Source organism: Paramormyrops kingsleyae, chromosome 21 (genome assembly GCF_048594095.1).
Source record: "Paramormyrops kingsleyae isolate MSU_618 chromosome 21, PKINGS_0.4, whole genome shotgun sequence".
In the NCBI taxonomy this organism is placed as follows: Eukaryota; Metazoa; Chordata; class Actinopteri; order Osteoglossiformes; family Mormyridae; genus Paramormyrops; species Paramormyrops kingsleyae.
Genome location: NC_132817.1, coordinates 16,026,121 through 16,040,529, shown reverse-complemented (window position 1 = coordinate 16,040,529; position 14,409 = coordinate 16,026,121). Strand labels below are relative to the sequence as shown.

Genomic DNA, 14,409 nt, shown 5'->3' with positions numbered 1-14,409 from the left:
ACAGCATGTCAAGCCTGCAGTGACCGAGTCAGACCAACACAGTAACAGCATGTCAAGCCTGCAGTGACCGAGTCAGACCAACACAGTAACAGCATGCCAAGCCTGCAGTGACCGAGTCAGACCAACACAGTAACAGCATGTCAAGCCTGCAGTGACCGAGTCAGACCAACACAGCAACAGCATGTCAAGCCTGCAGTGACCGAGTCAGACCAACACAGTAACGGCATGTCAAGCCTGCAGTGACAGAGTCAGACCAACACAGTAACAGCATGTCAAGCCTGCAGCGACCGAGTCAGTCAAACACAGTAACAGCGTGTCTGGCCTGCAGCAACTATATTAGACCTACACAGTAACAGCGTGTCTGGCATGCAGCAACTACATTAGGCCCACACATGTCCAAACTGCATTGGTCACTGCATCAGGCCCACACAGTAACAGCGTGCCCAGCCTGCAGTAACTGCATCAGGCTCACACAGTAACAGCGTGTCCAGCTTGCAGTGACAGCATCAGGCCCACACAATAACAGCGTGTCCAGCCTGCAGTGACAGCATCAGGCCCACACAGTAACAGCGTGTCCAGCCTGCAGTGACAGTTTAAGGGATGGGGAATAGCGGGACCTACCTGTGGGGGCCTGGGCTTATAGGGGGGACTGTTCTCCAGGTCTGCCAAGATGCTGGTGAGGGAGTCAATCTCAGCATCCAAACTGGAACGGCGCTCCTCCAGGGTCTTCTCTGGTCCTTTCACCTGGCGAGTACCGCACAGCACGTCAGAGCAGAGCCTCTTGATTTCTCAGGAAAACAACTGCTGCTTAGCTGTACATATCTTGAGCAATTAAGAGGGCAGAGAGGCATCCCTCCTCCACCCTGGCACATATCCAAGGTTTAAAAATAAGGATGCAGCCAGGCGCGAGTTGCTCAGGCAGAGGCGCTGTGCCGTGTGCAGCAACAGGCTTAGACACATCAATAACCATCACAGGAAGGACTCCAATAACAATGCAGTTATATATCACTGCCAAACTACAACGAGAAGCAGCAATAAGAAAAGAAGCAGTAATAAAAAAATAAATTGCATAATAATAATTATTATTATAATGAGAATAATCATAATTAATTATCCACAACCCATTTATTTTGCACATCCCGTTCTAGGCGTTGCATTCAAACGCAGGCTCAGTGTGGTTCTGTGCTTGTACCCTTTTGGAACCACGGTACTGACACGGTAATGGTAATAAACACCCTTCTGCATACAAGCCTGCGGCGTGCTCTATAGCAGCAGGTTGTCCCCCCCCCGTTCAGGGCACCTTCGCTTGTCTGTGGAAACACGGGGGCACAAACGTGACCTGCAGGTAGCTGTGGGGCAGGGGCAGGTGGCGTGCAACAGCTGACACGTGACACGTGACAGATCCAGGGCCGTGCGATTACACACACACATACCCCCACCCACCCCAGCCACGTCGTTCACGTCTGCTGCTCCGCTGACGATCATTCTGTCCGACAAACATTTGCAGCAAATTGGCTAAATTTGAAAGAGAATATCAGAGAACTTTTTTTTTTTTTTTTTTTAAAAGGAAATAGGTTTATTCCCAGGGTGATTTTAAAGTTAGTTCAAGCAGCAGGACGGGTGGTTATAAATGGAAAGTAGGAAAATAGATTCCCAACTAATAAAGCACACTTTTAATCATATGAATGGCTGCCAGAGGATCTGCCGTAAAACAACACGGAGAAGCGCTTTTTGCAAACACTCACTGCCGTGCGCAGCTGCTAAAGGCAGCCGTTCCACCCAAGAGTGTGCAAATTCTTCGCAGCTGTGTACTTTGGGATGCCGATGTGTTGTGTACAAAAGAAACAGCAAATTGGACTACTGGAACAAACTGGGAAAGACAAATTATAGACACATGTTCTCCCGACCTGCGCAGAAGTGCAGACAAGCTTGTTAATCGATAAATTCTCGATACGAATGACAGGTTAACGCTGAGCGAAGGCGAATGGGGGACCAGACGACCCACTGTGGTTAATATTACAGCTTTTAGAGCCACAGATGGGGGGGGGGGGCACGAACAGGGACTGTCAAGGAACGGTGAGCCAGAGGCACAATGGTAGCGGTTACAGCCAAAGGCCCCAAGTGCTACTGGCTACAGCCCGATTTAAACTGGGACCAGTTGACTAAAAGCTAACCTTTCAGATCAGATGTTGAGGTTTTCTCCTCACTGAATACTGTATGTGACATATGTGAATACATAAAAACACATTCGGTGAAATTTCCCAAAGCAATCCTAATGGCAACATTGACAGGCTACCGAGCCTGTAAGTGTTACTCATTTACACAATGGCACATTTTTAGCAGTTCAGGTGAAACACGTAGCCCCTGCATCTCCTGCTAATGCCGGGGCCACCGGTTCGAGGCTGAGGGACACGGCAGCAGGAGGGGATGTGGCGTTAGGAAACCTGGAGGCCTCAGTCTTAGGACTGGGCTTGAAATAGCGACACCCCCCCCCCCCCTTACCAGATGTAGGGTCGCCACTGTCAACAAAGCTGGGGGAGCAGACAGGATTGGCTCAACAGTTGGTTCAAACAGGACACAGCATTTTATTTATCAATACAGGACAATCCTGTACTGCATATGGGACAGGTAGAGCAGATTAGTGGCATGATGGCTTTGTATGCTGGAACAAAAAGAGTTTGGTCCTTGTATGTTCTGGGAGGCATCAAGGCAAGGAGGGCCACGGACTGACATAGCAGTGCCGTCTGTGAAAGGCAGCCAGCAGGCGGCTTCATTCTCATTGGTGCATTTTTAATAAAAAAAAAAAATTCAAAAAAAAAAAAACATCACTTTGTATTTTCAAAACAGGAAACCGGCAAGAAAGCAAGCCTGGATTCTCTGTGAGCTTCGAAGGGATGTTTCTTTAACCGATTAATCGTTAATTTTTTTTGCGTTGCGTCAAAGGGGCATGTTTTACAGAGGCCATAAATAAGGCCATGATCCGTGACGGAGCGGGCATGTGCGGGAGCACGCCCCAGTGTGTCTGTGTACGGGGAGAGGGCGAGCACGTGCAGTTCCAAGCGGTGACCAAGCCGAAATTTAACAGCACAACATTTAACAGACATTACCAAGGAGGGGGAGGGGGAGGGGCTCACCTGCACACTGAAGGAGGCCCCATCAGCTGGAGGGGGGGGCAGGGGAAAGTCTTCCATGGGTGGCAGTGGTAGGGGATAGTCACCTGGACGAAAAGAAAAAAATAAGTTGGGGGGGGGGGTGGGGTTTAGATCAATCTAGCGAGATATTTTCCCACCCCTCACCGCCACCGTGAGGGAGGGGGGGACAGCTCCCTACAGACCGTGCACCTGACAGGCAGGAAGGCTGTGCCTTATTTTAGAACAGAGCACAACATGCAAACGCAACAGGCAGGCAGGGTGAATACCTGGCAAACACGATACGACAGCCTCAGCTGCGCGCCTGCACGCCACGTGCAGCTGAACACGGCGACAGACAGCCCTGCGGCGCAGTGATGCGAAAGCTGCGGCGGCCAGGTCTTACAAACAAGCGCGCTGGGCAGGAAAGTGCAGGAAAATTATTTCAAATCCAACTTTTGCCCCACAATACGGCTGTATCAATCGTTTCATTGTTCGTTCCTGTGACTTATGACATGTGACCTCAACAAGGTTTCTACACATCAGGACTTGTTTTGCAGTTTTAATGACTGCAGTGGATGCGACTTATTTATGGAGGGCCCACTACGGGCTTGCATTGTATGGGCTACCAGCACAAAATGTTACAACCAGCGGCAAGCTTACATAAACTGCACCCTTTGTTCCACTATCAGTCTATTGTGTGAGAGTAGCCATGCATTTCATCTGATTAAGAATTTAACAAATTGTGTTTACCCCAGTTGATTGCTGATAGTTACAACCAGCAATGAGGCTACCAGTAAACTTGGGAAGTCCCCAGTAATCCCTAAGGATTGGGACTGCCTGTCAAGATGAAAGGGTGCTGGCAAAATTGGTTTTAGATCTGACTTCACTCACATTAGCTCAGATCTGACCATATCACTCTAAGCACCCAACCAGACACAAGCAACACAAATTAAACTTATTTATGATGTAAATAAGAAACTTACTATGTATAGACGCTGAAGGAGGTCAGAGATTTTGACTCAGTTTTTGACTTTTATCACTGACATGTAATTGAAGTCATCAACATCATTTGTCAGTCCACCAATATGTGGTCCTCAGATGGATTTTGTGCAGAGCTACTTCTATGAATCAGGCATAATCCGTGCCTATGCATGATCTCAGATAGCGAGTGTGACAAATACCATCTGAGTTGTTCTTACAGAGACCTTGTGACCCCCACTGGATCATTTTAGAGCTGCAGTACAGCCAGCTATCCATAAAAGCAGAGAATCCCTGTCCGGCTGACAAGCTGTAAGCCTCTATCCATCATAAAAAAAAAATTAAATAAAAAACATGTGTAAGCTGCACACGGAGTTAATATGGAAATGCAAATTCTGTGTAAGATGCTGTATGGAACCAACATTTATTTTAAATGAATCTATTCTCAACATGCAGGCATTGAACATCTGAGACTTGTTTTATTTAAAAGTCATGTCTTTCTTCATGATGTCAAGAGGATGTGACTTTTTGATTTCTTTCATTTCGTCAATTCCTAAAACCTTTTTCTTTTTTTCACGCCAGCTGATGACGGCGTCAAAAAATGTAAATGTACAGACCCTCTGGGTAACTGGAAAGTTTCTAGTTCCGAGGGAAGTTTTGTGTTTCTACCTGTGATTTAAGGCGTTTCCACTGAAGCACTTCCCCTCTCAGAATGACTCCGACGGCAGTCTGCTTTATGAGAATATCCTGTACAGCCTCAGTGAAACCCCTTCACAGAGATGCAGCCCCTGGCCTTGCTGGGGCACCCTGCACAGGCACAGTGACAGCGCTGTCCGTGAACGCACAACAAGGCGGGAAACATAGCCAGGTCAAGCTGGGTTGCGCAAAAAGGTAAAACGTGTTTTGGCACGGCTAGGACTAAAAAAAAAACAAACAAATAAGAACATTCAGATCCAGACGATACACGGCCCATATCTCCTGCCCTGGCCTTCGAACGTCTGCAATTGGCTTCATCCGGCCAGAAACAGGCCCCTTCGGCTCAGCATGAAAACATTCAAGATGCCTGAAAGTTCTGAGAAATACGGTTACAAAGTGTCCTTTTTATAGTGGCTGCTTTCTCAGTTCAAAGTGCCTCCTTCGCTGAAAGCCCAGCTCTTTGCACTTTTGTTGACGCTCTTGTTTCTATGGTAATCAAGATGGTCTCCATGAGCAACGGCAGCATACAACTTCCATGCCCCCTGAAGAAGAAGCCCTGATTCCGTTACGAGGCCGAAATGCAGAAACGGGGCCCTCAGGGGAGAGAAGAGCTATGGTGTTCGGCTATTCCGCCCCCCCGCCCTCCGGGATGCTTGCAGACAAAACTGAACAACGACATCGCTTTAACTCATCTCCCAGCACAGGCAAACGTCTCCTGGGTTTCCATTAAAACTAAAGGTAAAATTAGACTCTGGGACTTCAGACCTCAAGCACCTGCCTACCCTAATTTATGAAGCCATCGCAGAGACGTGTAATACGGAAGGCAAAACATCAATTACGGTTATAGGTCGAAGAGCCAAGGTTCCAAATATTTTTCGTTTGCAAAGCACACATTCAAGAAATTGTAATAATTTTAACTGCAGTCACTAAAGTTCTTGCTTTGCTAAAAGTTGCTGTGTACCTCCCGCTCCAATACTGCTTACAGCGGCCTTTCATTGGAAGCTCAGCCTAGCTGCACTTAGGGTTAGCCGCCTCCTTTACCGCACGTGTGTCTGTAATGGGCTATTTCTCTCACTTTGGACAAAAGCATCTGCTGTATGTAAATGTTAAGAATGTTGCTCCTACTGCAGAGAGCATAACAACTAAATGAAGAAAAACCACTGAGGAAGAGGAGGTGAGAAAAGTTCCCCTTTGGGGAATTAGAACTTTCTGGTCTTAACTTCCTTAAAAATGTTACACGGTGTATCAAAGAAAAAAAGGGAAAAATTAAATCTACTTCAACTGTTAGCCACAGAAGACAGGAACTACTAGAAAGGCTCATATAAACTCAAGGTCATATGTCCAGGTCATATAGCCAGTGGTCAGATGATACAAGATCTTTGATCTCGCAAACCAGCATCCCACCGGTCCTCAGCTTTGCTGTCAGCATTTGCAGTTTTGTTCCTGATAGACAATAAAACATGCATCTCTGAAAAATGTGGCTAGTCGGTCTTACGGCATCCGTTGAGGACCCCCCCCCCCCAACGTACAAATGGTGTGGCCGGACACATTTTTATAATTTATTAAAAACATTTTATGAGAAGGTCAACTAAGACCACATGGTGCCTGGTGGAATATTTACTTGCATTGTTCAGTTTCGTTCAATGAAGCCAGCATGTGACACAGCAGTTAAGGAATTAACCTGATCAGCAAGGCAATAAATTACTAACTGCTGTAAGGAAATGTGTGCTGTTCTGCTGAATAGGGCAGAGTTTCCCAATCCAGCCCCCGAGGACCCGATTGGGAGACACTGCAATAGAAAATACCGACAAACAATACCGGGGGGGGGGGATAGTGAAGATCCTAAACACCAATATTCTATTAGATTCACTTTGGTGGACAGTCAAGCTGGACGCCTGGGACTTGCATCTGGGAAACTGTAGAAAACATGAATTTCCCCGTCATCTGAGCTACTGCTCTTTGACCTGCCTGGACCAGCATGTCCCAGAAAAAGGAGCTTCCCTTGGTCTCTATGTTGACAAACGTGCTGTGGCCTTGTCTGGCTGATCTGAGTACAGGCGGGACGCAACTTGGTGCATTTCCCAGTAGAGTACGACTGGGTGGCTGCCCGCTTCTGAGATCAGTGGCCACCCCGTGCCATCCAAGCAGGTGGGTCCTTTAACAAGTGGGGTGACACCAGTTTATTAGTGCAGGTGTTATTACCCTCAAGTAGCATCTCTGTTTTGGTTGGTTTCCTTCTACAATAAATTTCAAATTACAATTTAGGTAATTGGCTGCAATTAAATCTATAATTACAATTCAAGTAATTGGCTGTAATTACAATTCAGGTAATTGGCTGAAGAGGTGAAGAGGACAGTAAAGAAGAGAGCATGGTGAAGGTTGTCCCAGAACTGACAAAAGCAGAGGAACATGACTGAATTACATATCTACAAGCAGGTTAACTCAGTTTCCAAAGCAAACAGGCCCATTCCTACATTCCTATACACATCAACACAAGACTGACTTGGGCTTTCGAGTGAACAAATTAATTCACGATTGATACAGCCGTATTGTGGGGCAAAAGTTGGATTTGCAATTATGTGCTGTAATGCTTTCGGAAAAGCAAGCAAATATATTTAACAGTAAAATAACTATATTGTAAATTTCAAGGCTTTCTGGGAGCTTACCAGAACTGACAGGGCAAATAATCACTGGAAGGAGCACCTAGGTAAATAAAGAAATGGCTTTTCCCCCCACAAGTTTCCTCCCAACAATACTAAGTTTTTGACATAAAAAAACGAGCACATACTGTAATATGCTGGAAACATTCACAGCACAACAGCCATTAAAAGCATACTGTCGAATTAGAAATAATATTCAGCATTTAAAACATTAAAAGAATTGCAAAATCATATTTTTTTTCCTGGGTTGCATAAACACATTTTTCAAAACAGTAAAAATATGACAAAAATATGAACAAATACAAAACAGGGATCTCTTAGGACTACCAAAAGCTGGACTCAGATCAATATTAGTCATTCGGGGTAATTTCTACTTTAAAGCAGAATTTAAATAATTTGGCACAATAATTTATAATATTCCTTCTCAATTCAAAACACTTTAAGGTTTTGCACATCTCTACAGGATGTATGGGTTTATAGGGAACTGCGTGCCCTATATTTTTCCATTTCTTTTATAAGATTGCAGTGATCCTTGGGAGTAAACAGTACACGGCAGAGAAGGAGGGTAAAAGTCAAAGCGATGACTGAAAAGCCGAACGTTTCATAAGCGTACCTCCCCGGTCAGAGTGTGACCGAGCCAGCGCTCCGGCTGACCACCGGAGGACGTGCGGCTTCTCACTGAGCGCAATAAACAAACGTGACGGTGTGTGTGACCGAGCGGGGGCGGGGTGAGCGGGTAAATACGCGCTACGCCGCTACCTTACGCCCTTGAAACCCGCAGCGCACTTTCCTTCAAGAGCAGCGCGCTTTACGCATAAGTTTACGCGTGACTTGTTTCCCAAAATGTGTTCGCGAAACTCCTTCATTATCCACTGATTACATGCCAGGAAAAGGGTAAAAGAGACACCGATTGTTTTTTTCTACAAATGTTTCTTTTATATACATGAAGATTTAGAAACTGCATGAAAAACGGAGATAGCGTTTAAGGAATGTCATTCCGCGCTTTTAAAATACTCTTATTATTCTCACATAATTACAAAGTTTTTCCCTCATCTTCCGGGTGAAGCTATGGTTTACAAAGTCCTTTCTTCTTTAATTAAGAAAGAAATACGACGGTGACATATTATTTCGGTTGCCGTGAAAACCAGCTGATAGGTCTGTAGGCTCTGCAGACAGGACATTAGAACGCGCAAAAGCGGCCCGGCACAGCTTCTGCGGTCTCAGCTTCGTTCTTGTGGGACAGGAAACAGAGTTGGAGATGAGAGGGTAAAAAACGCATTATGTAACTGCAGAGGGCTATGGGCCATTTTGGCACAGCGACCACAGCACAGATCTGGCCTTCAGCTTTCTTTGTCTTATCACCTGTGAACCTTTAAAAGTATATTTTAAATGGTTATTCTTTTTGGGGAGGGGGAGTTTCGCTGATATTAGATTCAGAGGAGGATTAAACATATACCGGTTCCCAAACATCCTATCCAAAAAAAAAAAACTTCAAACACTTGTCCTGGAGCAACTGGGGTTAAGGCCCCATTCTGGCAGCCATGGGATTTGAACCAGCGACCTACCAAACAGGGCACAGAGCCTGAGCCCGGACAGCCACACACCGCTCCCCATGAGAGAGAAAACAGTAGAGGGATTAGAGTTAAACCTGGACGAGCTGATAACACCCAGCTTTTTGATTCATAATTCGAACCCAAGCGTGTTTGCTTTATGACGTAACATTTTATAAATAGGCCAAATAATATAAGAATGTACTGTTACTTCTACATAGGACGAGAGCATGACTGGTCAAACTAATAAATAGCGAAGACATGTCACCCCCAGTCAGGGCCAGCCCGCCCTATAGGCGATATAGTGGATCCACTTCATTAGGGGGCGCACAAGAGTGACCAGTTACTAGTTACAGAGTTACTAGTTTTTCTACTCAATACAAATAAAGCATTCCTTCTCAATTCAAATCACTTTAAGGTATTGAACATTATCAGTTCACATTCTAGTGGATGCAAGGGTTTATAGGAAATAGTACATCTCCATGGTTTTCTTTGAAACACATTGTTCCACTTAAATGTTTTTAACTTTAACTGAAAAAATATAGCATTCTGCTGCTCTTGGGGGGGGGGGGGGTGCTCCCAGTAACAAGTCATGGGAAAGACAATGAGCATCCAGTTTTCAGCCTCTCAGATCACATTCTGGGTGACAGCGACTGCACATCCACCAAGCGACTACCGCACTCGACCACGTGTGCTTATAAGACACAGCTTCTACACGCAGGACAATCTTACATGACTACACTACATTACATGAAGCCATTCCTTGACCGACGACAGCAATATGGGGAAAAAGATCTTCACGTGATTTAGATGAAGACCAAAAAGTTGGAAGTTATGAAATCGCATTCGCAATTCATAGACGCAATAGAATTATAAATTGATGTGCATGAAAAATACCCGTCTGCTTTATCAAGCTGACTGCCAACGTCGCTCACTCTCATTACCAGTGTAATGTATATTTGGGATGGACAGTTCATTGGAATTATAAGTAGTTCACATTTGGACTTGTCTGCAGAATATATATTAAAACAGATCCTTCGATATGTGATATTGAATTGAATTCAGCATTGTAAAACTCCATCAACCAATTGCATGAAATGTTACTATTGCCAACAACAAACAGTACAGAGATCACTGCTACCTTATTTTTTATATGAAAGCTGAATTAGGTTGGCTGCTTTTATTGTATTGCTATTTAATTTAACTCATAGTTTATATGTAAACATTTTTACGGGATGCATCTTGTGAATCTATATACAAAACTGTAAGAAAGTCTTCCTTTTCCAGAGCTGGTCTTTGGTTTATTTACAGCACAGCAGAAAAATAAAGCATCAAAGTTTCCCCTGGCAGGTCAGTCTGGAGCCCCTGGGGGGGTAAAGGGCAGCATGTACCCTGGCCAGGCTCAGTACGTGAGCACTGACCAATCAGACGACTGTATGGCAGGACCCTTCATTCATTCAAGCATTTGCTTTCACTATCTGCAGCTTTGGAGAGACAAAACGCAAGTTTTGCTCCTCTGGCTGCATCACCAGGCCATGAGCCCCCCCATCTCAGAACATCTTAAATACTACGACAAGTCATCAAAGGGGCCGTATGTATCCGACCCCCAACAAACACCAGTACATCACCGTAAGTTACAGATTCTCAAAATATGGCACGATGTAAAATTCAGTAACATACACAGACTTAGGCACATCAGAGGTTTAATACCCAGCAGTAGGGTAATGTATAGATTAAAGGGTTATCTAGTCATGTAAAGCTTATTGGGGGGGTAGAGATCTTCTGCTTATTTAGTTTCAGAGACAAAAAGGGTGTGTTTCGTCTCCACGGCTGTCTGCAGGCTGACCCTGTTTTAAGATTTAATTTGGACCGTGACACACATCCTCCAGCGCTGACTCTGGCTTTTAATAACGCTCGGTGCCGTAACTCTCCGGTAAACTGTGCCATATGCCTCCATCAAACTGCGATTTGGCACACTTTCCCCCTCCGCGCTGCGCGGGCCGGGGGAGACGGGCAGGCTGGCTGCGTACCGGATGCATGCGCGTTATTCTCGACCGGGAGCCAAGTACTTTTACCTCATTTGGGAGTATCGACGTACATATAGCTAATGCTTGGATATAGAAAACAGCTCAAAAGTAGTTTGAGGTACTCATTCAATTAAGCTTTCAAAGAAGAGTCAGAGAGGTCAGTTAGGGGGGGCGTCAGTGTGTCTTTTCTGCTTTTTACTTAATGTACATGTACATTTACGTATTTAGCAAATGATTTTATCAAAAGCGGCATAGAACTGCGAATGCGGGGTCAGCCAGTTCCTGAAGCGCCCAGGGTTAAGGGCCTTGCTCAAGAGCCCAACAGTGAAATCACTCTGTTGACCACAGGATTTGAACCAGCGACCTTCCGATCACAAGTCCTAACCCACGGGGCCATTTTTCTTTTTAACTTGTTGCACACCACAGCTCATGAATGCTTCCTGTTCAAGGTTTACATCTCGAGATTGTATTTATCTACGGCCTGGTCTCCAGGTCAACACCGGTTAGAGTTCAGCCAAGGTCAACGGGTCTCGACCTGCGTCAGGCAACCGGATAGGCTACCCTTCCATGGTTGAGGCACACGGTGAAAATGTAGGCAATGCCAAGAGAGCTTAAGTGTAAATGTCATGCAAAATGCAGAGTGATGATCCGGGGGGGGGTTCAGAGGGGGCAGATGAATATCAAGTTATGAGGAAAAGGGCCGATGTTGCAATAGTACTTCAGGGAAGAACATTTTCCAAACATCTGCCTCTTGTGAAGTAGATCAAAGTTGCACAAGGAAACGAGATGAAACTGGAATATGATGATGTCCAAGGTGGTAATTAGGGTTCCTCACAAAGGCTTCACGCGGTCCAAGTCATTGTCCACGAGCACAATGCATCACGCCACCGTCAAACCATCCCACGTGGTCTTATTCTTTCTAACGTATCAAATTTTCCGATACCAAATTGCTGTACTCCTTTAGAATGGTAAAAATTTGGCAGAATTTTTCAGCGGCCCAGCCATGTCTTTGTGTGGCCCTGCTCACCCAAACAACCAAAACAACCCAAAAATTTCCACAAGCCCCCTTCCTTCTTTGTGGAAAAGACCAAGATGAACCCTCTGGTACCATGGACCCACATTTACCTGTTTGCCAATCCAGACATCAGAAATGTAATGTTTACAACACGTGATTAATGACTGTTGTCTGCAAAGAGCGAAACAGACATCGAGAGGGGAGTCTGAGAAGGTCTCTATAAGTGGGTAGGAATGACCTCCTTTCATAATACCTCCAGAAACACGGTCCAGTTATCAGCTCAGATTAGATTCCGGTGTAATTCAGACCATAACCAAAGCAGTGTATTCGCCAGCATCAGCACCCGTGCCTCACCGAGCGATAAGCAGCCCGGCCACCGCACGATTCCTGGAACGGCCTTGTTTGGGCGAATGCTCCCAGCATACGAAACCCGACGTGTGTGTGGCGTGCACCAGAAACCAAAAGGACACCTTTGCAGGAGAAGCAGACGCGAAACTGTAACCACCAGAGTTTTGCTTCCTCAATGTCACATGGGAACCATTAGTGATAAAGGTGAGAAGAACCTAGCAGAGAAAATGCTTGCAAAAAAAAAAAAAGATGGAAAATCAAAAATAATGTTTACCAGTTTTAGAAAGTAATATTTGGCCTAGCCAGTAACTGCTTTATGCAAAGCAGCTTTTCACACGCACTTTCCGCACCATTCACCCGCTCTGCACATTTGAGTTTCCACACACACTCACTTCCCAAACACTTGGACCCCCTCCCCCTCCCCCACCATGCTTTCCACGGCCCTGCATTTTCCATACGCTTTATATGCTTTTATGTGCGATTTACAGCATCCACACATGACCAATAGTACCCTCAAATATCAAAGTGGCCTCTTATACAGTTAGGCCATAATCCTCTTTCTGACAAACAGAGGAGAGAATTACATGATTGATCGCACAGCTGTGCTGTGCTGGATTAAACAGCACAAACTACATCTTTTGGGGTATTGTGGAACGGAAGGGATCGACAGAACTTAAAAACAAAGAACAGAAACTTTGGACATCTAAGGAGAACTAATCGTAACCTTTCCATCACCAGAACAGGTGGTTAACATCCAATGAGAACACCTCACCAAAAGGTGCACAGGTCCTTACTGCCCTTAAATAGGGAATTTAAAAAACAGCTCATCCTCGCGATGCAATGATGTGGCTCCGCCCACTTTTACCAAAACGCAGCCAGAGCCAAGCTAATTTCAGAACAGTGTCCGGAGCGTGGCCTAAGGCCACCTCTCCATGCTGAGGCTCTGCTAGAGCACCCTCCAGCCACAGAGATGGCCCACGGGTGCCACCATTAAGGCTTACATCGTCTTCCTGAAAAGAGAGATGCTCGACACAACGGGGCAGATTTTACTAGATAGCCCAAGGGGGCGGAACAGGGGAGCGGTGGTGCAGGTTTCTAAAAAGCAGCCCAGCTTTGAGCAGCAGGTGTTTATAATTAAGTATAGAATGTTCCAGATCCCTTCACCTAATTTGAAGTAGTTCATTGCATAGTTAACAGGATTTTCAATATGCTATAAATATACATGCGTGCTGACCACATTTTTCACATTTAAAATAGAAACAACTTATACTCGGCGTGCGTGTGTGGAATAAAGTAGTGTGACTCTCTTCATGCCCATGGATACATATGGTAGAAATATCAGGAGATATACAGGCATTTCCTGTGGCAGCATATGAGAAGTTGGAGGCCCTAATACAATGGCGATGCACAGCAGGATCACACACAGGAAGTGAGGAGAGGCAGAAACAGTGCAGGGGTGTAGAGGACGGCCCTCTGTGTTTTAAAAAGGGGACACATGGGACGGTGTGACCGCCACCACCTCCGCCATCGCGGGGACATGATTACAGCTGTGCACTGGGCGGTACTCCTGGGGGGGCGGTGTATAGCCACAGGTCCCTTGGGGTGTAACTGCTCAAACGATGCATGTTCTCTGCAGCGAAGGGGGAGGGGGGAAATTCCTCCACATTTGCACCTCCTTTCATAACAGTTTCCGATGTTATTCAACTACTCGGCTCCCTGGGGAGCTCAGACGCTTCTGCCAGAGGTATATGTGGTATTCTGTGCAGCCATCTGTTCTACAAAATAACATTACCTACAGAAATATTTTTTTTAAAAACACATTAACCCTTTGACACCTGATCACCCTCCACCGAGGCCTGCTACAGGCCTTCATCCCCAGGTTTTCCTGCAGGAGTGACCCAGGCCTAGCTAAGGAACAGCCCTCCTTGTGTAGGTCACTACCCACTGTTATACCGGCTAAACCAATCAAAGGTTACAGCACACGCCACGCCGCCAAATCAGCAG

At 45.7% G+C, this 14,409-nt stretch overlaps 1 protein-coding gene across 9 annotated transcripts in view; it reads right to left on the bottom strand.

Annotated features, from left to right (window-relative positions):
• The window catches only part of lpp (LIM domain containing preferred translocation partner in lipoma), a 101,794-nt gene that overhangs the window by 47,787 nt on the left and 39,598 nt on the right, over window positions 1-14,409 (bottom strand). For 8 of the 9 annotated variants that reach the window (XM_023797935.2, XM_072704492.1, XM_072704494.1 and 5 more), the window contains 2 exons: window positions 3,135-3,217; window positions 622-744 (listed from right to left, as the gene is read on the bottom strand). In XM_023797935.2, coding sequence (XP_023653703.2) covers window positions 622-744; window positions 3,135-3,217 — 206 coding nt within the window. Of the gene's footprint in view, window positions 1-621; window positions 745-3,134; window positions 3,218-4,778; window positions 5,679-14,409 lie in introns of those variants that run through there. The other variant, XM_072704499.1, reaches the window with a different exon arrangement.